This window comes from Martes martes (genome assembly GCF_963455335.1).
Source record: "Martes martes genome assembly, chromosome: 17".
NCBI classification, from domain to species: Eukaryota; Metazoa; Chordata; class Mammalia; order Carnivora; family Mustelidae; genus Martes; species Martes martes.
Window position 1 is genome coordinate 41,834,187 of NC_137905.1, and position 25,855 is coordinate 41,860,041.

Here is a 25,855-nt window from a genome sequence, read left to right on the forward strand (position 1 = left end):
CAGTGGCAGTCAGTGTCACAGCCCTGACGCGACCGCACGAATTTCCAAGTGTCGTCTGTTCGCTGACAACTGTTGCCATGACAGCCCGGACACAGGGCATTTTAGGAACCACAGACCTGGGCAAGCCGGCGCCAAACCCTCAGAGCCCACCCGAGCTGGCCGGAGCGGCCCAGGATTTCACTTGAGACCTTCCACTGTGGACCACCCCTCTCCACAGGCACCAGCAAGGCTGCCCACCTCCGGGCAGGAGGGCGGTCGCTCGGACCGACCCGCGACCGGGAGGACTTTCCGCGGCCGCATCATTTTCTGGGAAGGGGAGTTTTGTGCTTCCCGGGCCACTGTACTTAAGAAGCACGCAAGGGGCGGTCCCGCTGTCCTCTCCACACTTGCTGTGCGCGTCCTAGAGGACCAGCTCCGCCACAAAGCATGCAGTCTGTGGCAAGCTTCGGCCTTCTCGCGGGGCGCCTAAAGTGTGCGCGAACGCGCAGCCTTCTGGGAAGTGTGGTTTTATGGGGCGACGCGCGAGGCACAGGTAACTTGCCGCTGACGCGGAGGAAGCTGGGAAATGCTGTTCCGGTGTGGGTTCCGTCCTTCGTCCGCCTCGCGGTAATCTCAGGCAGGCGGCGGTATCCTCACAGGGCGGTGTAGTTCTTTTCCACGGCAGCGGCCGTGGTCCGCTCTCCGCGTCGAGTACAAGGAGGTGCGGGGCTCTGGATTCCCGGGCCCGGGCTTCGGGGCCAGGGAGGGCCCGCAGGGACTCAGGCAAGTGTGGGTCCCGGCAGTGCGACCGGGCGCCGGGCACAGCGGCCACAGCCTCGCTGCTGCCGAGTCTATACTGCGGGGTGAGCCCCGGCAGGGCCTTAACTTCCTGGGCCTGTCTGCTCTGTACAAGGGGTGTCGTTTACCTCAGAGTTGCTGCAAGAAGGAAACGGGCGAGTGGTTGTGCATCCTACGTACTGAGAGAAAACGCCCTTCGCGATGGTTTTTAGGCAACCCAGTGACGCTTCCCACTTATGCAGCCTTCAACGCATTGGTTCAGCATCGCTGGGTTTGTTTTCTCATCGTTTAGAAAAGAAATGTGGAATAATGTGAATGTCTGTCTTGCATGGTTGTGAAGACTGAATGAGCTCTTAACGTTGTTACTGTTGTTTTGTGAGTCTAAAAAAATACGTAGTAGCTGATTTACATGCCTGTAGCAGCGGGGGAATGGCTACCCCATGCCAAGGAACGCTCTGCTAGTTTAGGGAAAGAATGAAGCCCTAGAAAGTGATTCTCAGTGTTTACTTGTAGATGTGTCACAGCGCTGTGAGACACGTCTCGTTTTTCATGGGTCCTTTTTTGTGTTCTTGACCTGCTTTCTCAGGACACTACTCTTCTTTAAGACGGGAAGCTGGAAAGAGGACTGTGTTGACAAGTCATGTTCCAGGTAAGTCGGTGATGTCCCCAGATCTTCCTGAACCACCTTACCAGAACTCTTGAGTGTTTGCTTTGCTTAAGAGCTCCTACCTAACAAAGTCCTTTTAGGGACCGGATCTATGTTTCCTTTCATCGTAGCAAAGGATGGAGCCCACAGAACTCCAAAGTACTCTCTTCTCTCAGTGCTCCTCTTCTCTACCATTTTTGTTCAAAGTCTCTGTAGTCTTGAGCAAAACTTTTTGTTTGTTTTTTATTACAATTCAAAATTCGAGTTTGGAATTTGGCGTTATTTGCTTTATGGTTGTAAAAGTACTATTATGTGGTCTCAATGATATTATCAGTCCTTTCAGTTCTAAGTCAAGAGATGTTTGGAGTCATCGTGATTCTTTCCTTTTTCTTACAACTGACCTTCAGACGCTCTAGTTGGATCTAAAACACACACAGGAGATCCACAGACCCTGACCAATGGTTACACGTCACACCCACCACCACTGCCACCATCCTGTCATTGCTCAGCTTAAAACTCTTCAGTGACCCTAACTCAGATGCCAGAGTACTACAGTGACTTAAAAAGCTTTGTGCACTTAGGCTTTTAGCCCTTTGATCTCATCTTACTTCTCTTGTCTCCTTGTTCCCTGTGAGCTCTAGCCACTGGCTACAGCTTCCAGGCCTTGGAAATTGCTGTGCCATCTGCTCGGAATCCTCTTTCCCCAGATATGTACAGACTTGCGTTCTTACCTCCTTCATCTCTCTGCTCGGTGGTTACTTTCTCACTAAAGCTTCCCTGAACACTTCCGGTCAACTTTTCTAACAATCAGTTCTCCTCACTGCTTGATTTCCATAGGGATTATCACTCACTAGAGAATACGCACTTCGTTTACTAAATGCATATGCTCATTATTCGTCTCCTCACTCCCGGAGGGATTTTTGTTTTGTTTTGTTTTTTTCATTGACTGTTTTCAGTACCCAGAGTGGTATCAGGTACAAAACAGAGGCTTAGTAGGTAGTGGTTGAGTGACTAAGCTTTGAAAAAATGAAATGGTAGAGTAGAATCATGGAGTGCCAGGTGAAACCTGCATGGAAGGTATTAGTGGCATATGTGCACGTTGGGCAGAGTCTGGTTTCTTGGGAATATTAGATAACTAGAACTGAAAAACTTTTCTTTTTTTTAAGATTTTAAAAATTTATTTGACAGACAGAGATCACAAGTAGGCAAAGAGCCAGGCAGAGAGAGGGGGAAGCAGGTTCCCCGCTGAGCAGAGAACCCGCTGCGGGGCTCGATCCCAGGACTGGAGATCATGACCTGAGCCGAAGGCAGAGGCTTAACCTTACACTGAGCCACCCAGGCGCCCCGAAAAACTTTTTTTTTAATTTATTTATGTTACACAGAGAGAGAGAGTACAAACGGGGAGCAGCAGAGGGAGAGGGAGAAGTAGGCTCTCTGCTGAGCAGGAAACCCAGTGTTGGGCTCAATCCCAGGACCCTGGGATCACAACCTGAGTCCAAGGCAGATGCTTAACTGAGCCACCCAGGCACCCCGAAAAACTGTTCTTTTTTAAAGTAAAAGCTAAAGTGAACTAGCTGCCAAAATCATTCATTGATTCATTTTTAAAGATTTATTTAATTTAAAGAGAGCACATGCAAGCAAGATTGGGGAGGAGGGGGAGAGGGAGAGAGAGAATCTCCAGCAGACTCCCCATTGAGCATGGAGCCTGACACAGGGCTTGATCCCAGGACCCTGAGATCATGATCTGAGCCAAAATGAGGAGTTTGATGCTTAACTGACTGAGCCACCTTGATTCATTTTATAAACATATGAAGTAGCTGTTAGGAAGAACTGTACATGGATCCGAGTGTACAGTGACATGTGATATCTAGTGTAACACTAAGAGAACTTTCTACAGTGGTGGAAATGTTCTGTGTGCTGTCCAATATGGTGGCCACCAGCCCCCTGTAACTATTGAGTGCTTGAAGTATGACTAAAGTGACCCAGAAACAGAATTTTAAATTTTACTTTTTTTTTTTTTTTAAAGATTTTTATTTATTTATTTGACAGAGATCACAAGTAGGCAGAGAGAGAGGAAGGGAAGCAGGCTTGCCGCTGAGCAGAGAGCCCGATGTGGGGCTCGATCCCAGGACCCTGGGATCATGACCTGAGCTAAAGGCAGAGGCTTTAACCCACTGAGCCACCCAGGTGCCCCTTACTTAACTTTTATTAATTTAAACTTACAGAGCCAAATGTGGCTAGTGGCTGTATTGAGCAGTACAGGGCTGGTAAGAAAGTAAGAAAGAAAGAAAGCAGAAAACATTAAGATGGGTGCTGGAACAAACATCCTCAGTGCTTCTGGGGGCAAAGATGAGTGAACATCCTAGGCTGCCCAGGCAATTGAAGGGGGAGAGCACGTTGAAGGATTCCTGGGGAAGCAGGGCTGGAACTGGTTTTGGTGGCCCATGGTACCAGGGAGGCAGAGATAAGTGAAGTTACACCAAACTGAGGAACACCTTGAGCACAGGTAGACAGGGCGGAGACTTTCAGGGAACTGTAGACATTTTCTAAAGTGGTGGTTCTCAAAAGGGGTGACTTTGTCCCCCTTAGCCCTACCCATAGGGACATTTGATAATCTCTGGAGACATTTTTGGTTGTCACAGCCTGGGGGGGGGGTGTCATCATGCACTGAAATAAAATTCTCAGACACTGATCTGAGCGGCCGTGCAGGACTGCCTCTGCAAGGGAAACAGCAGCTATGTGCAGCTGAATTCTGCACAAAGCTTTTTTCTTTATCAGAAAAACAAGGACGGGTGCATCAAAGGGTGGGAGAGGAGTACAAAAGGATGGCAACTATCTTGAAGCCATAAAGCAGGCTTGCATCCTCCCCTGCTTGCCAGCACACAGGGAGGCAGTCTTGGGATAAGGGAGAAGCAGGATGTTTCTGTTAGCAATCGCCAGGTGCAGGAAGGGGGCTGAGGCCTCCATAGCTCTAAACCTGTGCCCTGCCCCAGGGGATAATGGGATCCTGTTCATTAGCATTCAGTAGCCTGAGACTGGGAACGCTGCTGACACTTGCTTCCACAATCACCCCTTAGGGTTTACAATTCATTTTCTAAGAATAATTCTAGAGGGGCAGAGGGGAATTGCTACTAGTATCTAATGGGTAGAGGCTAGGGATGCTACTTACTAAATACTCTGCAATGCACAGGACAGCTCCCATGACAAAGAATTATCTAGCTTAAAATATCAGTAGTGCCAAGGTTGTGAAACTCTCATCTAAATAAAGAACAAGGGTACGTGGGTGGCTCAGTGGGTTAAAGCCTCTGCCTTCGGCTCAGGTCATGATTCCGTAGTCCTGGGATCGAGCCCCGAGTCAGGCTCTCTGCTTGGCAGGGACCTGCTTCCTCCTCTCTCTCTGCCTGCCTCTCTGCAGGCTTGTGATCTCTGTCAAATAAATAAATAAAATCTTAAAAAAAAGAAAGAACAAAGGGTATCTGTTAATAAGATTATGTGAGTTTTCTTTTGTAGACTCAATACAATGACGTTCATTAATGTGTGTTCAAAACTTAAAATATGAAATATCTTGGGTGCCTGGGTGGCTCAGTTGGTTAAGTGAGTGCCTTCTGCTCAGGTCATGATCCTGGAGTCCCAGGATCGAGTTCTGCGTCGGGCTCCCTGCTCCATGGGGAGTCTGCTTCTCCCTCTGACCTCCCCTCTCATGCTCTCTCAAATAAATAAATAAAATCTTAAAAAAAAAAAAAGAAATATCTTTGTATTAGTGGAATAAAACATAGTATCTGTGCATTAATTTAGTATTGATTTTTTGGAAGATTTATGTATTTATTTTAGAGAGTGTGTTGTGCAGGGGGGAGGGGACATAGGGAGAGAGAGAGAGAGAATCCCCAAGCAGACTCACTGCTAAGCATGGAGCCTGATATGGGATTCAGTCTCACCATCCTAAGATCATGTCCTGAGTTGAAATTGTTGGATGCTTTTTTTTTTTTTAAGATTTTATTTATTTATTTGACAGAAATCACAAGTAGGCAGAGAGGCAGGCAGAGAGAGAGAGGGAAGCAGGCTCCCTGCGGAGCAGAGAGCCTGATGTGGGGCTCGATCCCAGGACCCTGGGATCATGACCTGAGCTGAAGGCAGAGGCTTTAACCCACTGATCCACCCAGGCGCCCCAAAATTGTTGGATGCTTGATTGACTTAGCGACCCAGGTGCCCCTAGTATTGATTTTTAAATTTGGTTTATCAAGAGGGGTTTGTAAGAGCCAATCATTTAAAACCACTGTGGAGGGGCGCCTGGGTGGCTCAGTGGGTTAAAGCCTCTGCTTTCACCTCAGGTCATGATCCCAGGGTCCTGGGATCGAGCCTCACTTCGGGCTCTCTGCTCAGCAGCTGGCCTGTTTCCCCCCCACCTGCCTCTCTGCCTACTTGTGATCTCTGTCAAAAAAAAAAAATCTAAAACACAAAACAAACAAACAAAAAACACTGTGGAAAGTAGGAAAAGATGGGAAACTTTTTGATTCATATGATAAGGCTAGCATAACCCTAATACCTGGGTAAGGATAAATACAAATGAAAAAGGAATCTTCCCTGGTTCCAAAAGGGAAAGAGATCCTTCCCTCCTCCTTTTTTTTTAAAGATTTTATTTATTTGACAGAGATCACAAGTAGGCAGGGAGGCAGGCAGAGAGAGAGGAAGGGAAGCAGGCTCCCTGCTGAGCAGAGAGCCCGATGCAGGGTTCGATCCCAGGACCCTGAGATCATGACCTGAGCCGAAGGTAGAGGCTTAACCCACTGGGCCACCTGGGCGCCCCCCCCTCCCTTTTTGAGAGTATTTCCTTTGAGAAAAACCTGTAATTATAAGTCCTTTCCCTGTCCCTTTGAGATGCCTGTATATCTTTTTCAAAGCTACATAAGCCTCTACCAATTTTTCAAGTCAGTAAAGTCTTTCCTTTTTTTTTTTTTCCAAAGATTTTTTATTTATTTATTTGACAGACAGAGATCACAAGTAGGCAGAGAGGCAGGCAGAGAGAGGAGAAAGCAGGCTCCCCGCTGAGCAGAGAGCCCGATGTGGGGCTTGATCCCAGGACCCCGAGATCATGACCTGAGCCGAAGGCAGAGGCTTTAACCCACTGAGCCACCCAGGTGACCCAAAATGCATACATTTTTTTGCTATAATTGACTAACAAACTCTCACTAAACATTTGAGCTTTTTCTAAAGTTCTGCTACTTTAAAAAAATACATGAATGAGTACTGTTTCCTTAGCATATTTTCCTTGAAATGTGTCTTCTAATTCTTTGCCCTTATTTACAGTCCAATTCATGAACTGCCTATGGCATAAACTATTCTTTAGTCTTCTTGCCCAGCGGTGTCAAATTATTTTAATTATAGATTATCAATACGGGGCTTAATTATATACCATAAATGGTTTTTGTTTATAAATTAGTTATGTATATGTCTATCTTTCAAGGATGTCTTTTTCTGAATTTATTGGATTTTTTAAACCTTAGTGGACCATCATTTTTATTTACCTATCAAGTAAGCAACAAAAAACATAACTAAGCACTTGACTATATGCTGTCAAATGTTGGACGCTGATTTAAAACAATTTTAGAATTCTTTTACTTTTGACAAGAATTAACTGTCCTGGGGCGCCTGGGTGGCTCAGTGGGTTAATCCTCTGCCTTCGGCTCAGGTCATGATCTCAGGGTCCTGGGATCAAGCCCCGCATCAGGCTCTCTGCTCAGCAGGGAGCCTGCTTCCCTGTCTCTCTCTGCCTCCCTCTCTGCCTACTTGTGATCTCTCTCTCTGTGTCAAATAAATAAATAAAATCTTAAAAAAAAAAAAATTAACTGTCCTGAAGCAAAGCTCTTATATTTGTCTATTTTTTTTTTTTTAAGATTTTATTTATTTGCCAGAAAGACAGCAAGAGAGGGACTACAAGCAGAGGGAGTGAGGGGGAGAAGCAGGCCTCCCGCCAAGCAGGGAGCCCGGATATGGGGCTTGATCAGGACCCTGGGATCATGACGTGAGCTGAAGGCAGACGCTTAACGACTGGGCCACCCAGGCAGACCCTCGTCTCTTACTCTTATTGTAAAACAATGCCAAACACATAATTATCCAATTACTATTTAAGTTAGATCAGATTCCTGGTTATTGCCACAACTGAATCTTGTTCCCTTTTTTCTACAGCCAGGGTAATTTTACTCCTTTACCGGTGACGGAAGTGGCCTTGGCTATGACTGAGCCTAAATACGTTTGCTATTTCAGGTGACATTTAGTGATGTGGCCATAGACTTCTCGCATGAAGAGTGGGGACGGCTAGATTCTGCTCAGAGGGATTTATACAAGGATGTGATGGTCCAGAATTATGAGAACCTGGTTTCTCTAGGTAAGCATATCTCCCTCTTCACCCCAGTTTTTCACAGTTCTTCACCCCAGAATTGCTGGGGATTCTCCTAAGTAAATGGCTGAGATTTTGTTTCATGTTCCCGAAGAGGTGTAGGGCTCTGTTGTGCCCTCCCTGAAGTTTATCTTCCCCTTTCAATGACCATCCTTCAAAAGCCTTTGGTTCCTTTTATCCATGAGAACCATAGTTTAAACAGGTTCTGTATTTTTCCTGTAAGCAGGTCTTTCCATACCTAAGCCATATGTGATCAGCTTACTGGAGGATGGGAAAGAACCTTGGATGGTGGAGAAAAAAGGTATGTTTCTAGATAAGTCGTGGAGAATAAGGTAAAAGAGGTCTTTGTTACACATGCTTGTAGAAAGTTGGAGGCATTTAGGGTATTTTAAGGATACTGTCTTCAGAGAGCCCAAAGATAACCAATTGAGGGATCTTTAGCTTAGATTTTATTTATTTATTTATTTATTTATTCATTCATTCTTAGCTTGAATTTTAAAACAGTCATTTTTCCATCCCAAATTATCTTTCTGTATTAAGTTATCTAATCAGAAGTGAAGGTTTTGCCATCATAATAATTCAAATTGTTATTTTATTTGAAACAAAATAAAGCAAGTTGTTCTCTTTAAGACCACCTATGGAAAAATATACCAATGGTTTTAGGTGAAGAAAGGTTGTCAGTAAGATGGGAAATCACTTTGCCCATAATGCTGAGCTTCAAAGGTCAAATATGAACGTAACTGTTAGAGGAAGTAAAGAATGTATAAAAAGGTTTCTAGGAACAGTATTTTCTGGTGTCCAATAACATAATGATTTCATACAAATCTTAAAGCCTAAATCTGAATGATGAAGAATATTTTGTTCATTGTTAACTTTTTTTTTTTTTTTAAGGATTTATTTATTTGACAGATCACAAGTAGGCAGAGAGGCAGGCAGAGAGCCCGATGCAGGGCTCGATCCCAGGACGCTGGGATCATGACCCGAGCCGAAGGCAGAGGCTTTAACCTACTGAGGCACTCAGGCGCCCACTGTTAACTTTTTAATATACTACTATAAATTGTGCATTTTAAGCATACTAATCTGACAGCAAATTGAGATTAATTGAAAGTTGGAGAACCAGGGCTGTGAGACAAAATGTGGTCTTCCACAAAAATGTAGGTACAAAACAGAATGTTGGCTTGGAATCTAGAGACTTTGTGCATTTTTTCCTGGTAATTTCACTTTTATTCCACATACTCATTGCCTGTTTTTAACTGATTTCCCTTACTACACTCCATTTCCATCTTTGCGAGCTATCTCTATTCTCTGCTCCATTTGAACGTCGTTCAGAAATCATTAAATGAGGGGTGCCTGGGTGGCTCAGTGGGTTAAAGCCTCTGCCTTCGGCTCAGGTCATGATCCCAGGGTCTTGGGATCAAGCCCCATATCGGGCTCTCTGCTCTGCAGGGAGCCTGCTTCCTCCTCTCTCTCTCTGCCAGCCTCTCTGCCTACTTGTGATCTCTGTCTGTAAAAAAAAAAAATCATTGAATGAGAATTCAGTCCTGCACTTTCTGGGGGTAGAGATGTGCTCTGTTTCTTATCTCTTATTTCTACCATAGTAGTTTCTTTTCAAGAAGTACAGAAAAAGCAGTGTTTTACTCTTTGATATATTTCAGATTGGGAATCAAGATGGGAAAACAAGGAATTAGTAACAAAGAAGGATATTTATGACGAAGATTCACCCCAAACGGTAATAATAGAAAAAAGGATAAAACACAGTCATGAATTTTCCAATTTTAACAAGGACTGGGAATATATAGAGAAGTTGGAAGGGAAGCATGAAAATCAGGTAGAACATTTCAGACCAGTGACCCTCACCTTTAGAGAAGGTCCTACTGGGGAAAATGTTTACAAATACAATACATTTAGAAGCATCTTCTCTTTAAAGTCTGTTCTTTCTGAACCACAGAGAATTTCTGCTGAAGGGAAATCACATAAACATGATATATGTAAGAAGAGCTTACCAAAAGAGTCTGTTATAAAAAATGAGGAGATCAATGGTGGGAAGAAACTTTTGGATTCTAAAGGAAGCGTGTCAGCCTTCAGCCAGAGCAAATCTCTTACCCTTAATCAGACTTCTAATAGAGAGAAAATCTATACATGCAATGAATGTGGGAAAGCCTTTGGCAAACAATCAATCCTTAATCGCCATTGGAGAATTCATACAGGAGAGAAACCATATGAATGTCATGAATGTGGGAAGACTTTTAGCCATGGCTCATCCCTAACTCGACATCAGATAAGTCACAGTGGACAGAAACCTTACAAATGTATTGAATGTGGGAAGGCCTTTAGCCATGTGTCCTCACTCACTAATCATCAGCGTACTCACACTGGAGAGAAGCCATATGAATGTATGAACTGTGGGAAGTCGTTCAGTCGTGTTTCGCATCTTATTGAACATCTGAGAATTCATACTCAAGAAAAACTCTATGAGTGTCGAATATGTGAGAAAGCCTTCATTCATAGGTCATCTCTCATTCACCATCAGAAAACTCACACCGGAGAGAAACCTTATGAATGCAGTGAATGTGGAAAAGCCTTTTGCTGTAGCTCCCACCTTACTCGACATCAAAGAATCCACACTATAGAGAAACAATTCGAATGCAACAAATGTCTGAAAGTCTTCAGCAGCTTGTCATTTCTTATTCAGCATCAGAGTATTCATAATGAAGAAAAGCCTTTTGAATGTCAGAAATGCAGGAAATCCTTCAACCAGCCAGAATCACTGAATATGCATTTAAGAAATCACACCAGATTGAAACCTTATGAATGCAATATATGTGGGAAAGCCTTCAGTCATAGGTCGTCCCTGCTTCAACATCACAGAATTCATACTGGAGAGAAGCCCTATGAATGTATTAAATGTGGGAAGACCTTCAGCTGTAGTTCGAACCTTACTGTACATCAGAGAATTCATACTGGAGAAAAGCCATATAAATGTAACGAGTGTGGGAAGGCTTTTAGCAAAGGCTCAAATCTTACTGCCCATCAGAGAATACATAATGGAGAGAAACCCAGTAGTGCAATAAGTGTAGAAAAGCCTTTAGGCCATATGAATGATTATACATGTGAGAAATCACATGAGAGAGAAACTATATGAATAGAATATTTGTCATAATACGCTTTAGCCATAGATCTTTCCTGAAAATTTTTACTGGAAAAAAAGTCTCATGAATGTAGTGAATATGGGAAGGCCTTTAGCAGGGGTACAAGCCCACTGTCCATCACACTTCACACTGTAGAGAGACCATTTATTGCCTATGAAGGCAATAATTCATAGGCAATAAATGTGAGAAAGCCCTTAGCCAGTATTAATCCCTTAATTGACGTAAGTCCACACTGGAGAAAAACCCTATATATGTAACATGGGGAAGACATTAGGGAATATGAATTTCTTACTGAGTACACACAAGAGAGAAGGAATAGGAATATAAAAATGGTAGGAAGTTCTTCGTTAAGGTGTACCCCTTATTCTGTATCAATTCACACTGGAGAGAGCTTGTATGAGAAATGTAGCAAACTGTCCACTACGAGTTCTTACCTTGCTAGACATCAGAAGATAAATCCAAGAACAGCCTGACGGATGTAGGAATTCTGTGTAAATCTTTCTTTGCAATGATGCTGTTTGTAAGCAGTTCTACAGGAGAGCAAACAAGTAGATTATAAATGAATATGCCTTTCTTAACAGCAGTAGCATGCCATTTTACTCAAGTCCTACATAGAAGTTTCTTTAGCTAATGGGCATGTGAAGATATTAGTCACCCAGTGGATCCAGAAAATGTTTTAAAGTTAAAAATTAAAGCTGCAGAAGCAGCAAAAGTTGGTGTGAATAAAGTTTTTGGTCTCTAATAAAATCAGTTTGTATATAATGAACTCTTTTCACTGTGACAGATATTTCTTACCAGATTTTCTACTTCCCTTTTGAAAAATTAAGCCTTACTATAGCCTTTAGGGGAGACTAGCTAAGCTAGAGAAAAATGGCCTGATCTCTGTGCTAAGAATATTATTTTGGTGTCAGTTTCACACATTTTAATTTTTACAAGTGCAGTGAGAACATAACCAAGAAACAACAAACTAGCAGGAGAGATCAGAGCAGGCTTAATGGTGGATGTGGTTTGCAATCCAAATACTAAGGGATGAGCATTAATTGCACAGCTGAGTGCGGGCCACGTTCTCTGCGAGTCATTCTATGCCAAGTACACAAGCCTGTTCCGTCACGTCTTCTGCATCTAGATGCCACGATCCAGTGTCTAGTGTCAGGTCCTGTGGCACTGTGCTATCACTGCTGGCAGCATTACTGGTAACAGCAACAATCCTTTCTCCATGCTGGATCATAGTTACGAGCATTTACATTGAAATTAATAGTCCAGAGCTGTCCCCATTACTCCAGCCTGCCTACCAGTTTTGAAAACATTTACTTGTAAGTCTTCTTGAAATAAGACAGTTTTTATTTTCTCTACCAAACACTGAGAGATACTCATGGTTTGTACAGATCCTGGCTCAAATAGTTTCAGATAAATAGTCTGACTGGCCCCCTGGTTTCCTGTCTTGTGACTAGACAGGTGATAAGTAGTAATCATCAGAACAGTCTGGACACTTGGAAATAAAGGGCACTTCTACCGCTTATATTTCAGGTTATGTTCTCTATGGTATCTGATGTAAGTAAATTATTTTAAAAAGGAGTATTATATCACTGACATAATTCTGATGTGGGATGAGTGATAAGGTTTCCAACTTAAGACAAAATACTCTGCTCTAGTACGTGTTTGGAATGGGGTGGTGATTTTTTAAAAAGAGATTTATCTTTCCTTTGATTTAATTTTATTTATGAGATTCTAAGGAATGTTGAAGGATCTTTGAGAGACATAAGGAAGCACAGAATGGTACCAAACAAGGATTAAGAACCGTTGTGATTATGGACAGATTGGCCGCTGAATATATCCAGTTGTAGGATAATGGCAAGCTTTCTGTTCTCCCACTCTGTGCTTCCCCCGCTCTTCCAAGCAGTGGTACCATAAAGACAAAGAATTACTTCAACCCCTAGGTTTTATTTGCTTCCACTACGCATAGTTTTAGGTTATTTTGTTAGTCTGTTATGAGAGGATTCATCCAAATATTCATACTTTGTCAATTAAGCATGAGCATGCACATGATAACATTTTACAGTGATACTGAACTAGGAAAAGAAAGACAAGGTTAAATATAGTGAAGGACTTAGAGCAGTAAGAGTATGTTACCTTATTGGAAGGTTGGGCTAAGATCATGATGTTACAACGTCACTGATGGAGAATCACACTCAGTCACTTCTGTTAACCACTTCTTGAGCATCTACTGTGAGTCAGATGAATAAGACACACTCTGCCTTTCAAGAGCTCAAGTGTGTGTGTGTATGTGTGTGTGCGCGCGCGCGCATGAAGAGTATGTGCCCAGAAATCATGTTACCTGGATGTAAATCCAAGTTGCATGTATACTGTCTTTATATGACTTTGGACAAATTACTTCACCATTTATAAATGGACAGTAACACCTCACAGGATTATTATGAAGCTAAATGAGTTAATTGGTATAAAATGTTTACAGTGCCTGATACCTCAAAAGCATTCAGTGAATATTAGCTATTAATTTCATCATCATCATCATCTTCACACGGCTGCTTCATCATGCTGGTCACATCTAATGAGTCTTCCTAATCACCTCTTATCTACTTACTGTTTCACTTTATGGAGGTTCTTACAAGACACACCCATTTTCTTCCAACAAGTCCTCCTTTGGCATTTGAGCCATTTTCAGGGGAAGTATATTTATTTCCCCATATATTCCAAGGAGACACAAAGAGCACCAGATAGGAGAAGGTGAGAAAACCCACCTGGGCTGCAGGAAGAAGGAAGTGTGCCCTAAAGATGTGTTTTGGAGAAAAGGCAGAATGAAGCAGGCATCATGGAGGAGAGGTCAGGCTTTACCCAGTGAGATCCGAAGCCCAAAAACAGCCTTCCGTATCACCTCTCAGTACAAGTCCTCTGGGCTGAGTGCAGCTGCCCTCACGGTCAAGTTATGACCAAGTTATTGAAGCTCATCGATGCCTGTAAAGTGAGAGTAGCTTCATTAGTTTGGATTAGTCAGATGTGATTAGAACCTATCGTGCAGTCACTGGTACAGATCCTGAAAGAACCAAGGCACGCACCACTGGGCACTTCCTAGGAGTCTATCTCTGTGCTCAGCATCAAAGGGAAGTCAGACACCTTAAATAGGATTTTAAGCAGTTGTGTTGGGGGAGAAATTGCTGATGAAGAAGCCACTGATCAAAGAATGACAAGGCTGTGCGCCTTCAGAGGCACAGAAAGTAAGCGCTCTGGCATTAAAGGTGAATAGGAGGAGGATTGCAATGATAAGCAATATCCTTAGTGGCAGCAGCTGAGCCTCAGGGCTGGCCATGCCCCTCAACTGTGTGATGTAACCTGAACTTTCAGCTAAGGGTTTTAGATGCAGCATTCAAACAACTAAATGTCTCCAGTGCTGCACCCACATTCCTGGGGCTGAATCAGCCTCTCGAGACTGGCAGCTGCCTTCTACACAGTCCTACTTGAGAGAGCGAGCACAGATTTGTTACAGACCACTGTGCTAAACACTGTAATAAACAAGTGCTGCAATGAAGTGAGTCCGGTGGATTTTTTCCTTATGTTCATACAAAAGTACATTCCTTAATTGAAAAATACTTTATTGCTCAACATAATCTGAGCTTCTCTAAGTCATAATCTTTTTGCTGGTGGAGGAGGGAGTCTTTTGTTGATGGCTGCTGACTGATCAGGGTGGCAGTTGCTGAAGGCTGGGGTGGCTGTGGCAGTTTCTTAAAATAAGACAGCAATGAAGTTTGCCGCATCGGTTGACTTTTCCTTTCAAGAATGATTTCTCTATCATGACGTGCTGTTTGATAGCATTTTACCCGTTTAAAAACTGGAGTCATGGGGCACCTGGGAGGCTCAGTGGGTTAAAGCCTCTGCCTTCGGCTCAGGTCATGATCCCAGGGTCCTGGGATCAAGTCCCGCATTGGGCTCTCTGCTCAGCGGGGAGCCCACTTCCTCCTCTCTCTCTGCCTGCCTCTCTGCCTACTTGTGATCTCTGTCTGTCAAATAAATAAATAAATAAAATCTAAAAAATAAAAAATTAAAAAAACAAAACAAAACTGGAGTCAATCTTCCCAAACTTTGTTGCTGCTTTATCAACTAACTTAGGTAACATTATAAGTGCTCTGCTGTCATTTCAGCAATCTTACCCATCTCCCCCAGGAGTAGACTCCGTTTTAAGAAACTACGTTCTTTGCTCATCTGTAAAGAGCAGCTCCTCATCCCTTTGGCTGAATGAGATCGCAGCAATTCAGTCACATCCTCAGCTTCCACTTGTAATTCGAATTCACTTACTCTTTCTGCCACATCTGCAGTAATTTCCTCTGCTCAAGTCTTAAATCCCTCAAAGTCATCCACAAGGGTTGGATCAACTTCTTCAAACTCCTGTTCATGTTGATAATTTGACCTCTTTCCATGAATCATGAATCACGAATGGCATCTAGAAGGATGAATTCTTCCAGAAGATTTTTACTGACTTTGCCCAGATCCATCAGAGGAATCACTATCTACGGCAGCTATAGTCTTACAAAATGTTTTTCTTAAAAAGACTTGAAAGGCAAAATTACTTCTTGGTTCATGGGCTGCAAAATTGATGTGTTAGCAGTCATGAAAACATTAATCTCATTGTACATTTCTCTACCAGAGCTCTTGGGTGACCAGTGCATTGTCAATTAGACCATATATTTTTATTTATTTTTTTTTAATTTTTATTTATTTGACAGACAGATCACAAGTAGTCAGAGAGGCAGGCAGAGAGAGAGAGGAGGAAGCAGGCTCCCTGCTGAGCAGAGAGCGCGATGCGGGGCTTGATCCCAGGACCCTGAGACCATGACCTGAGCCGAAGGCAGAGGCTTTAACCCACTGAGCCACCCAGGCGCCCCTAGACCATATATTTTTAAAAAGGATCTTTTTTTTCTGAGCACTAGGTCTTAACAGTGGGCCTAAAATATTCAATAAGCCAAGCTGTAAGCAGATGTGCTGTCATCCAGGCTCTTTTCTTTCATTCACAGAGCACAGGCAGAACAGAATTAGCATAATTCTTAAGGGTCCTTGGATTTTCAGAATGGTCAGTGGACACTGGTTTCCACTTAAAGTCATCAGCTGCGTTTGCCCCTAAGCAGAGTCGTCATGTACTTTGAAGCTTTAAGCCAGGCACTGGCTTCTCTCTAGCTATGAAAGTCCTAGATGACATCTTTCCCAATGGAAGGTGTTTCATCTACATTGAAAATCTGTTGTTTAGTGTAGCCACCTTCAATGAATTATTTTAGTTAGATCTTCTGGAGAACTTGCCGCAGCTCCTACCATCAGCACTCTGAGCTTCGCCTTGTACTTTTCCGTTCGAGAGATGGCTTCTTAAACTGCATGAATCAACCTCTGCTAGTTTCCAGCTTCTCTTTTGCAGCTTCTTCACCTCTCTCAGCCTACCTAGAACTGAAGAGTTAGGGCCTTGCTCTGGATTAGGCTTCGGTTTATGGGAATGTCGTGGCTGGTGTTCACACATCTGTGTGTTCACTGGAGTAGCACTTTTAATTTTCCTCAAGAACTTTGCCTTTGCCTTCACAACTTGGCTGTCTGGTGCAAGAGACCTAGCTTTCAGCCTCTTTTGGCTTTTGAATGCCTTGCTCGCTAAGCTGAATCATTTCTAGCTTTTGATTTAAAGTGAGAGATGTGTGACTCTTCCTTTCGCCTGAACACTTAGAGGCCATTGTAGGGATATCATCTGGCCTAGTTTCAATATTGTGTCTCAGGGAATAAGGAGGCCTGAGGAGAAGAGAGAGATGGGGGAACAGGAGGTGAGTGGAACAGTCTGAACACACTATTAAGTTCATGGTCTTATACGAGTGCAGTTCCTGGCATCCCACACAATGACAACAGTGACATCAAAAAGATCACTGATCACAGATCACCACAACAAATATAATAATAAAGAAAAGGTTTTAATATTTTGAAAATTACCAGAATGTGACAGAGACACAAAGCAAGCAAATGCTGTTGGAAAAATGATGTCAACAGATTTGTTTGATGCAACATTGCCATAAACCTTCATCACTTTGTAAAAAATGCAAATCACAATAAAGTGAAGTACAAGAAAATGAGGTACGCCTATATAAGCGGGGGGAAGTCTCTTCATCTCTCAAGCTTTGATTTCTACATCAAAATAAAATTAATTCTTGTTTTTCTAGGTGGTTGTGAGAGAGAAAATATTCATAAAGCAAACAACAGAGTGCTTGGCACATATGCGTTGCTTGGTGTGTTTTTCTTACTTTTATTAATCCTCCCGCTGACTACAAGGTAAATGTCACAATCATTTCCCTGGCGTTGTCAACACTCTGAGACTCAATTCTAGCAAGCTTCCCAGAGTCACACATCTCAACAACACAGGCTAGATCTGAACACCCAGTAAAAGACCATACAACTGCCCCATGACAATATTGTGTCTCAGAAGATTAAGGTTTCTTTTGGCAATGACACAGGTTCTCTTATGCCTCTTTGAACAAAAAATACTCCCTTTGGCATGCTGTTCCTTCAGCCTAGAATGTTATTACCGAGCTCATCTGCAGAGGGACTACTGCCCACCTTACAAAGTTCCCTTTTGTTGTCACCCAGGCTTCCTCAGACACCGATGGAGGAAATGAGGACTCAAAAAGCTGTAAGGCATACAGAAAATCAAGAGCAAAAAGGCAGAAATTCCTCCTTTCCTGTAATTATTTTTAATGTAAATGGATTAAATTCTCCAATAAAAGATTGGCAGAATGGATTTAAAAATGATCCAAGCAAATGCTGTCTACAAGTGAGTCCCAGTAGATCCAAAGACACAAATAAGTTAAAAGTCAAAGAGTGGAAAAGCTCTTTTATGCAAACAGTAATCAGAACAGAGCTGTGGTGCCTCCAATATTAATATCAGACAAAACAGACTTTAAATCTGAAAGGTTACAAATGACAAGGTTATTATATACTAATAAAGTGTTCATAGGAAAAAGATACGACAACACTGGCGATATATAAAGGAATAAAAGAATCGAACAACATAACAAACCAACTACATCTAACAGACAAATAACAATATTCCACCTCAAAACTGCAAAATACACATTCTTCTCAATTGCACACAGCACATTTTTCATGATGGATTTATTTATTAGCCCATAAAACAAGTATCAATAGATTTAACAGATATCATACAAAGCAACTTCCTTGACCATAGCAGGAGGAAGTTAGAAATTAATAAGGCAAAGTGGACAAACATGCAGAAATTAAACTAGGCACTCTTAAACAACTGCTATGGCCTGAATGTGTCCTCTCCAAGTTCCTACGTTGAAGTCCTACTACCCACTGTGATGGTATTAAAAGGTGGGTCTTGGGCGCCTGAGTGGCTCAGTGGGTAAAGCCTCTGCCTTCGGCTCAGGTCATGATCTCAGGGTCCTGGGATCAAGCCCCGCATTGGGCTCTCTGCTCTGCGGGGAGCCTGCTTCCTCCTCTCTGCCTGCTTCTCTGTCTACTTGTGATCTCTGTCTGTCAAATAAATAAACAAAAATCTTTAAAAAAAAAAAAAAAGGTGGGTCTTTTGAGAGGTGCTTAGGTCACAATGGTGGAACCCTCATGAATGGGATTAGTGCTCTTTTTTTTTTTCTTTTTAAAGATTTTATTTATTTATTTGACAGAGATCACAAGTAAGCAGAGAAGCCCGCAGGGAGAGAGGAGGAAGCAGGCTCCCCGCTGAGCAGAGAGCCCGATGTGGGGCTCGATCCCAGGACCCTGAGATCATGACCCGAGCAGAAGGCAGAGGCTTTAACCCACTGCCCCAGGGATTACTGCTCGTATAAAAGAGATCCCACAGAACTCTTTAGCCCCTTCTGCCCTGTGAGGATACAAAAGCAGTCTGCAACCTGAAAGAGAGCCTGACAATCCTGGCACCCTGATCTCAGACTTCCACCCTCAAGAACTATGAAAAATAAATTTATGCTGCTTATAAGCTACTGGGTAGCTTATCTCTGGTATTTTGTTATAGCAGCCTGTATGGACTAAGAAAACAATCACTGGGCCAAAGACTAAATCACAAATCAGAAAATATTAATCAGAAAAGACTAATGAAAACACAGCATACTAAAATGGCATATAGAAAAAAACAGAGCTAGAAGGGGTAAACTTGTAACATAAATTGCCTACATGAAAAAATATCTTGAATCAATAACCTAACTTTACACCCTCAGGAACTAAAAAAAAAGGACAAATTAAACAAAAAGGTATAGAAGAAGGAAATAATAAAGAAAACAAAGTTGAGATAAATCAAATAAAAAATAGACAGACGCAGAGAAAAATCAATGAAACCACAAGTTGGCTCTTTGAAAAGATCAACAGAATTGTCAGACCTTTACCTGACAAAGAGAAAAAGGAAAACACAAATAACTAAAACCAGAATTGAAAATGGAGATATTACTACCAACCTTACAGAGGTAAAAACATAAGACAATATTAAGAACAACAGTAGGGGCGCCTGGGTTACTCAGCTGGTTAAGTGTCTATCTAATTTTGGCTCAAGTCATGATCTCAAGCCCCTTGTCAGGCTCCATGCCCGGCATGGAGATTCTCTCTCTCTCCTTCAACCCCTCCCCCATCATTTGTGTATGCTCTCTCAAAAAAACAAAAACAAAAACAAAAAAACCCATCTGTACACCAACAAATTATTTTTTTCTCCAAATTTTTATTTAAATTCCAGTCAGTTAACATAGAGTGTAATATTAGTACACCAACAAATTAGAAAACGAAACAGAAATGGACAAAATCCTTGCAACACAGAACCTACCTAAGTTGACTCATAGAAATAGAATATTTCAACAGATCTACAAAAAGTAAGGAGACTAGGGGCGCCTGGGTGGCTCAGTGGGTTAAAGCCTCTGCCTTCGGCTCGGGTCATGATCCCAGGGTCCTGGGATCGAGCCCCACATCGGGCTGTCTGCTCCGCAGGGAGCCTGCTTCCTCCTCTCTCTCTCTGCCTGCCTCTCTGCCTGCTTGTGATCTCCGTCTGTCAAATAAATAAATAAAATCTTAAAAAAAAAAAAAAAAGGAGACTGAATCAATAATCAAAAACCTCCCAACAACAACAACAACAACAACAAAAACCTCCCAACAAAGAAAGCCCTAGACCAGATCACTGTACAAGTGAATTCCATTAACCATTTAATGAAGAATTAACAGGAATCCTTCTCAAGCTTCCAAAATTAAGAGGAAGAAACACTCCCTAACTTATTGTATGAGGCCAACATTATTCGGATACTAAATCACAAATCAAAAGAAAATTATAGGTCAATGTTCTTTGTGAATATAGATGCAAAAGTCTTCAACAAAATATTAGCAAATAGAAACCAACAGTGTATTAAATTGTTCACCATGACCAAGTAGAATTTACCCCAGGAATCCAAGAGTGAGAAGGAAATCAACCAATGTAATCCATCCCATTATTAAAATGAAAAAACTCACATGATCATCTTAATTTATGTAGAAAAGGTATTTAACAAAATCCAGTAACTTTCATGATAAAAATGCTCAGAAAACTAGGGACAGAGGGGGAATTCCTCAACATGATAAAGGTATATATGAAAAAAACTACAGTTAACATTATCTTCAGTGGTTAAAGACTGAAAGCTTTTCCTCTGAAGTCCGAAAAAGACAGAGAAGACTTGCTTTCACAGTTACCGTTCAGCACTGTACTTGAAATTCTATCCCAGAGCTATAAGGCAAGAAAAGAAAATAAAGAACATCCACAATGGAGAGGAACTTGTAAAACTATGTTTTTGCAGCTGACATGATCCTATATTTAAAAGGATTCACAAAAAAATTCAGAAAAACCAGTAAGGCCAATGATAAAAACCACTGTGTATCTATGGAACAGAAATGAACAATCCAAATAGGAAAGGAGGAAATTCCTTCCATTTACAGTAGTAACACAAGGGGAAAATATTTGGTAATAAATCTAACCAAGGTGAAATATTTGTATGCTGAAAACTAAAACACACTGCTGGAGAAAATTAAAGATGACCTAAATAAATGGAAAGATTACCCATGTTCAAAAGAAAACAGAAAGCCTTAACATTGTTAAGATGTCAGTATACCCAAAGAGATACACAGATTCAATGCAATTAAAATTCCAACATCTTTTTTTTTTTTCCAGAAGTAGGAAAGCTGATCCCTAAATTCATAAGGGCCTCAAATAGCCAAAACAATGCTAAGAATAAAGTTGGAAGACTCATGTTGCCCAACTTCACAATTTGTTACAGTGCTACATTAGTTGTAATAGTATGGCAGTGACATAAGGACATACATACGGACCAATGGAATAGAAGAGAGAGCCTAGAAATAAACCCTCACATATACGGTCAATTAATTTTCAACAAGGACACCAAGACCATTTAAGGGGAAGAATGCAACATTTCCTAACTCATTTTATTGAATTGCCCTAATACTAAAATCAGACACAGATACCCCAAGAAAGAAAAACAAAACAAACTAAAAACCAGTATCCCTTATGAAAGGATGCAAACATTCTGCAAAGACTAGCAACAGACATTTCCCCAAAGAAGATATATAAATGGGTAATAAACACATGAAAAATGGTCAACATAATTGGTCATCAGAAATGCAAATCAAAACCACAGTGGGATCACTGTGGATATGGCTGTAACAGGGAAATTTTAAGAAGGAAAAATAAATGTCAGTGACACTGTGGAGAAAATGAATGCTTTGTGAAATGCTTATGGGAATGTAAAATAGGACAGCCCTTGTGGAAACCAGTATTTTGATACTTCAAGAGGTTAAATATAGAACTACCATATTTTTCAGCAGTTCCACTTCAAAAGAATTGAAAGCAGGAACTCAAACAGGTAATTGATCACCAACATTTATGGCGACAGCATTATTCACAATAGCCAAAAATGATGAAAAACAATCAAATATCCATCAACACATGAACTGATAAACAAAATGTGGCATATACATATAATGGAATATTATTCAGCCTTGAAAGGAATAGAATTCTGATACATACTATAATGTTTATGAACCTCAGAAACATTACAGAAATGAGATAAGCCATACACAAAAGGATAAATGTACGATTCCATTTATATGGGGCACCTAGAGTTGGGAAATTCATAGACATGAAGTAGAATAAGAAGGTACTGCTGGCAGGGTGGAAGGAGGAACTATTGTTTAATTGAACAGTTGTTTGCGATGATGAAAAATTTCTAGAAATGGATGGTGCTGAGGGATGCACAGCAGTGTGACTGTACTTAATACTACCGTACATTTAAAAATTGTTAAAATGGTAAACTTTTTATTATATATATCCTACAATAAAAAGAACAAAAACCTCAATACACAACACATAGCCTTCTTATTCTAGGGAAATTGGATGTTATGTCTTTGTTTCTAACAGAAGGAAGACAAAAGGGAGAAACCCATGCAAATTATCCAAATCTCATATAAGATAGTATCTATTTCATGGTAATTTTCAGAGTGCTACAAACCACACCTTCTAGCTTTCGTCTCTTGGAACTGAGCTGTCTTATCTCTGTTGGAACCCACCAGTCGACAAGTTAATGGAAATTACACACTAAGACTAGAATGGCACATGTCAAGAAAAGACAGGACAATGTGAGTAAGTACTCACCAATTACACTGAGAAGAACCTGATTTTTGGAAGGATGGCAGGCCCTGACATGTAAACAAACTGCTTAATTATTTGTGGTTTTATTTCTCCTTTAAAATTATTTTTGTAAGAATAATAGTCACATACAGGATTACTCATTGATAATTAGTCAGTAGTTATGAGAGAAAAAAAAACCATCTGTTGATGACTGTAGGTTGCTAATTATATAATGACTTACGTTCTGGAACTGATATGGAACACACACACCCATTTCCTCATTGTAAATCTTAGAATTGAGACACTGAAAGGCCCAAGACATAGATGCAGGAAATGCTCAGAGAACATGTGAATTCTTACAATAATGGAGTAATCAGTAGTTTGCAGTGTGGTTCTTGGACCAGCAACATCAGCACCCTGAAACCTGGGATAAACGCAGATTGTCAGGACATTGTCCCTGGCAGAGAGGAACATCTGAACAAAGGCCTGGTAGCTGGAGAGGCTGGGTTATAGGGAGGGAAAGAAGTTCTGTTGTGTTAAGGTAGTTTGGGGGGTTGGGGGAACATACATCAAGGCAGAGACGGGAGGGGGTGGAGCCCAAGGTATCTTTCCTGATGTATTAGGGGTTTGGATTTCATCCTAAGAGCAACAGGGAATGTGGAAACAAAGGAGCACCTTCTTTATGCCCCCGGGACAAACTGGGTCATTAATAAGGGAACAAATGCTGGGCAAGGCTGTGGTACTACAGAAGGGACCACCTCTAGAAGGCACCTTGTAGGAATCCAGCCTCTACAGCAGGGTCTTCTAGTTTCTCCCCAGGAGCAAAGGCCCAGAGCTATTTTAAAATTGTTCAGATTCTCTGTGGTGGCACTTTTTTATTGTTGTTTTGTTTTGTTTTACAAACATTTTGGGGACCCTCAACCAATGCCTTTAGGCTGAAGGTAGATACCCAAGAAGTACCAGGTTGGAGAGAGAGCTGAGGGTCTCGGTTCTGTAAGCCATTTAGTTACACTTCCATGTATCAGACACAACATACACCCAACGCAAACAGGAGTATGCACAGATGACTACTACTCATGACTATTCAAACACTGTACGTTTTGAAAAGGTTTCCTTTTACTAAAACGTGAAAGGTAATCAGCAATCACTTGAGCCCCCAGCAGACATACCAGAAGACAGATTCACAGGTGCCTAAATGCAGAGAATTGAGAGCAGTCTTGATGGCCCTTCTGAGGACCCCACCTTTCACAGGCAGTGCTAAAGCAGTCAGTTTACATTTGTTTATGTACTTTTTGCAAGAATACCAGTCTCCCCACTGAAATATTTATAAGATATCATGTCTGACATCTAATTAAAAATAAATGGTGATATACAGAAACAAGAGAATATAACCTAAATCAGAAGAAAAACCAATCACTTAAAATAGGAACAGAATACAAGTAAAAGAAGAAGACATTAAAACAGAATAATGTATGTCCTTGCTTCTTAGACATATGGAAAAGACTGAACATGTTAAGTAGGAACACGAAAGACCTAAGGAAGACCCCAGTCTAACTAGAAGAGATGAAAGCTAACATTTATGGTGTGAAATACACTGGATGGGACTAAGGGCAAAGAAAAGTTGCAGGAACTCTTGCAGAAGAAAAGCTGAGGAACCCGGGTGATGGAGCAGTAGAAACTATTTGAAATGAAACTGAGAGAAAAAAAAAATTATCAATGAGCAGTGAGACAATTTCAAAGGAATTAAAACACTGAAGGTGCTGAAAGAGAGGTAGAGGGACAGAAAATCAAGAAATAATGCCTGAAACATTTCCAAATTGTTGGGAACTATGAACCTACAGAACGACGTAGTATAAGAAAACTTCACCAAGGCTGGAGCTTGGGAAGATGGTGGACTAGGAGGGTGCTGAGCTCACCCTGTCCCATGTTTCCGACGAGACAGCATCCATGCGCAAGTCACTAAGCCATAGAGCGAGCTAAAGACCGGCAGAACAAATGCCACAAGTAAATACAGACAAGAAGCTGCATCTGAAAGGTTAGGAAGGCCAGGAAGACACAGGGAGGCTGTCTAAAGGAGGGAGGGAGCTGTGTTTGCAGAGAGAGTGGAGAAACAGGCCCTCACCCCAGGAACCTCACAAGGGAAAACTAAGCCCTGTAGCATTTGGCTTTAAAAACTGAAAGGGCAGGTGCCTGGGTGGTTCAGTTGGTTGGGTGACTGCCTCTGGCTCAGGTCACGATCCTGGAGTCCCAGAATTGGGGTCCCACATCAGGCTCCTTGCTTGGCCAGGAGTCTGCTTCTCCCTCTGACCTTCCCCTCTCACGTGCACTCTCTCTCTGTCTAATGAATAAATACAATCTTAAAATAAACAAACAAACAAATAAAAACCAGAGGGGCTGATTTCTGTGAGTTTGTAAAATCAGTGGGACTTGAAACCTGGAGCTTTGGAGGTCAGCTGACTCAGCACTAGAGGAGCCAGGAAGAAAAGCGACACCTGGGTCCCTGCCCTTAAAAAAACAACAGACTGCATGGAGAGGCAACGTTAAAATGGCAGTTCACACAACACTGGGGGCAAACAGGAGATGGATCTGTTCATGCTGATTTCAGAGCATGTTGGGGGACTTCTCCAAAAACAAGAGAGCTAGCAGATGCCATTTTCTACCCCACCTCCCACCCCTGCATAAGCACAGAGCCACCTGTGGGGTTAGGGCTACATAGACCCTTGCTACCTGACCCACTAGCAGTGTGCCACACCCATGAGTTCTCTTGAGGACTTGCCCATTCCAAGCCTGCCAGCCTAGGCCCTGGGCTCAGGGCAAATTTGTAAAAGCCTCTAGCACCCAGCCCAGCCATGGAGAACACAGCTGCCACCATGCACGCCACACACATCTGCCGTGCCACACCCAGTTGTGTGCCCCTAGCCATGCTTGTGTTCTACCCAGCCACGCCCCCCCCAGCCAGCACTGCAAGCTCTGCCTAGCCAGACACCCACAGGTGCCATTGCACACCCTGCCCGGTCACTCCCACCAGCCACCTTCACGGGCCATGACCAGCCACACACTCCCCATCATCAGCGGACACTGTGCCCAGCCACCGAGTGCCTAGCTGCTGCCATGCGCTACACCTAGCCACCAAGACACCCCAACCACTGCACTGTGCACAGCAGCCTGCTCCAGCCAACGTTGTGTGCCGTGCTCAGCCTTGTGCCCCCAGCCACCGCAGGACCTCAGGAGAT

At 42.3% G+C, this 25,855-nt stretch overlaps 1 protein-coding gene and 1 long non-coding RNA gene across 5 annotated transcripts in view; one reads left to right on the forward strand and one right to left on the reverse strand.

The window, feature by feature from the left end:
• The first annotated feature begins 551 nt into the window (after nucleotides 1-551).
• ZNF181 (zinc finger protein 181) lies at nucleotides 552-11,730 on the forward strand. Of its 4 annotated transcripts, XM_080828671.1 has the most exons (6): nucleotides 637-842; nucleotides 1,364-1,426; nucleotides 7,685-7,805; nucleotides 8,044-8,118; nucleotides 9,473-9,546; nucleotides 9,766-11,724. In XM_080828671.1, the coding sequence occupies exons 2-6, from the start codon at nucleotides 1,418-1,420 to the stop codon at nucleotides 10,957-10,959; spliced, it is 1,473 nt and encodes a 490-aa protein (XP_080684797.1). In that variant the 5' UTR covers nucleotides 637-842; nucleotides 1,364-1,417; the 3' UTR covers nucleotides 10,960-11,724. The 4 variants fall into 4 exon arrangements, with proteins under 4 accessions (XP_080684796.1, XP_080684797.1, XP_080684795.1 ...); XM_080828670.1 differs by having other exon boundaries at nucleotides 552-762; nucleotides 9,473-11,730; XM_080828669.1 differs by having other exon boundaries at nucleotides 9,473-11,730.
• Nucleotides 11,731-12,686: 956 nt separating this feature from the next.
• Nucleotides 12,687-25,855, reverse strand: part of LOC308358491 — a 28,247-nt gene continuing 15,078 nt past the window's right edge. Inside the window, exon 3 of the long non-coding RNA XR_013968318.1 lies at nucleotides 12,687-13,939. This is a non-coding gene — a long non-coding RNA (uncharacterized lncRNA). The remainder of the gene's footprint in view (nucleotides 13,940-25,855) is intronic.

What these genes read in the sequence shown, in the direction of transcription:
- ZNF181 (XM_080828670.1), top strand. An exon ending in TGAGAACCTGGTTTCTCTAG is followed by an intron (nt 7,806 to 8,043) that starts GTAAGCATATCT and finishes TCCTGTAAGCAG; the next exon opens with GTCTTTCCATACCTAAGCCA. An exon ending in TTGGATGGTGGAGAAAAAAG is followed by an intron (nt 8,119 to 9,472) that starts GTATGTTTCTAG and finishes GATATATTTCAG; the next exon opens with ATTGGGAATCAAGATGGGAA.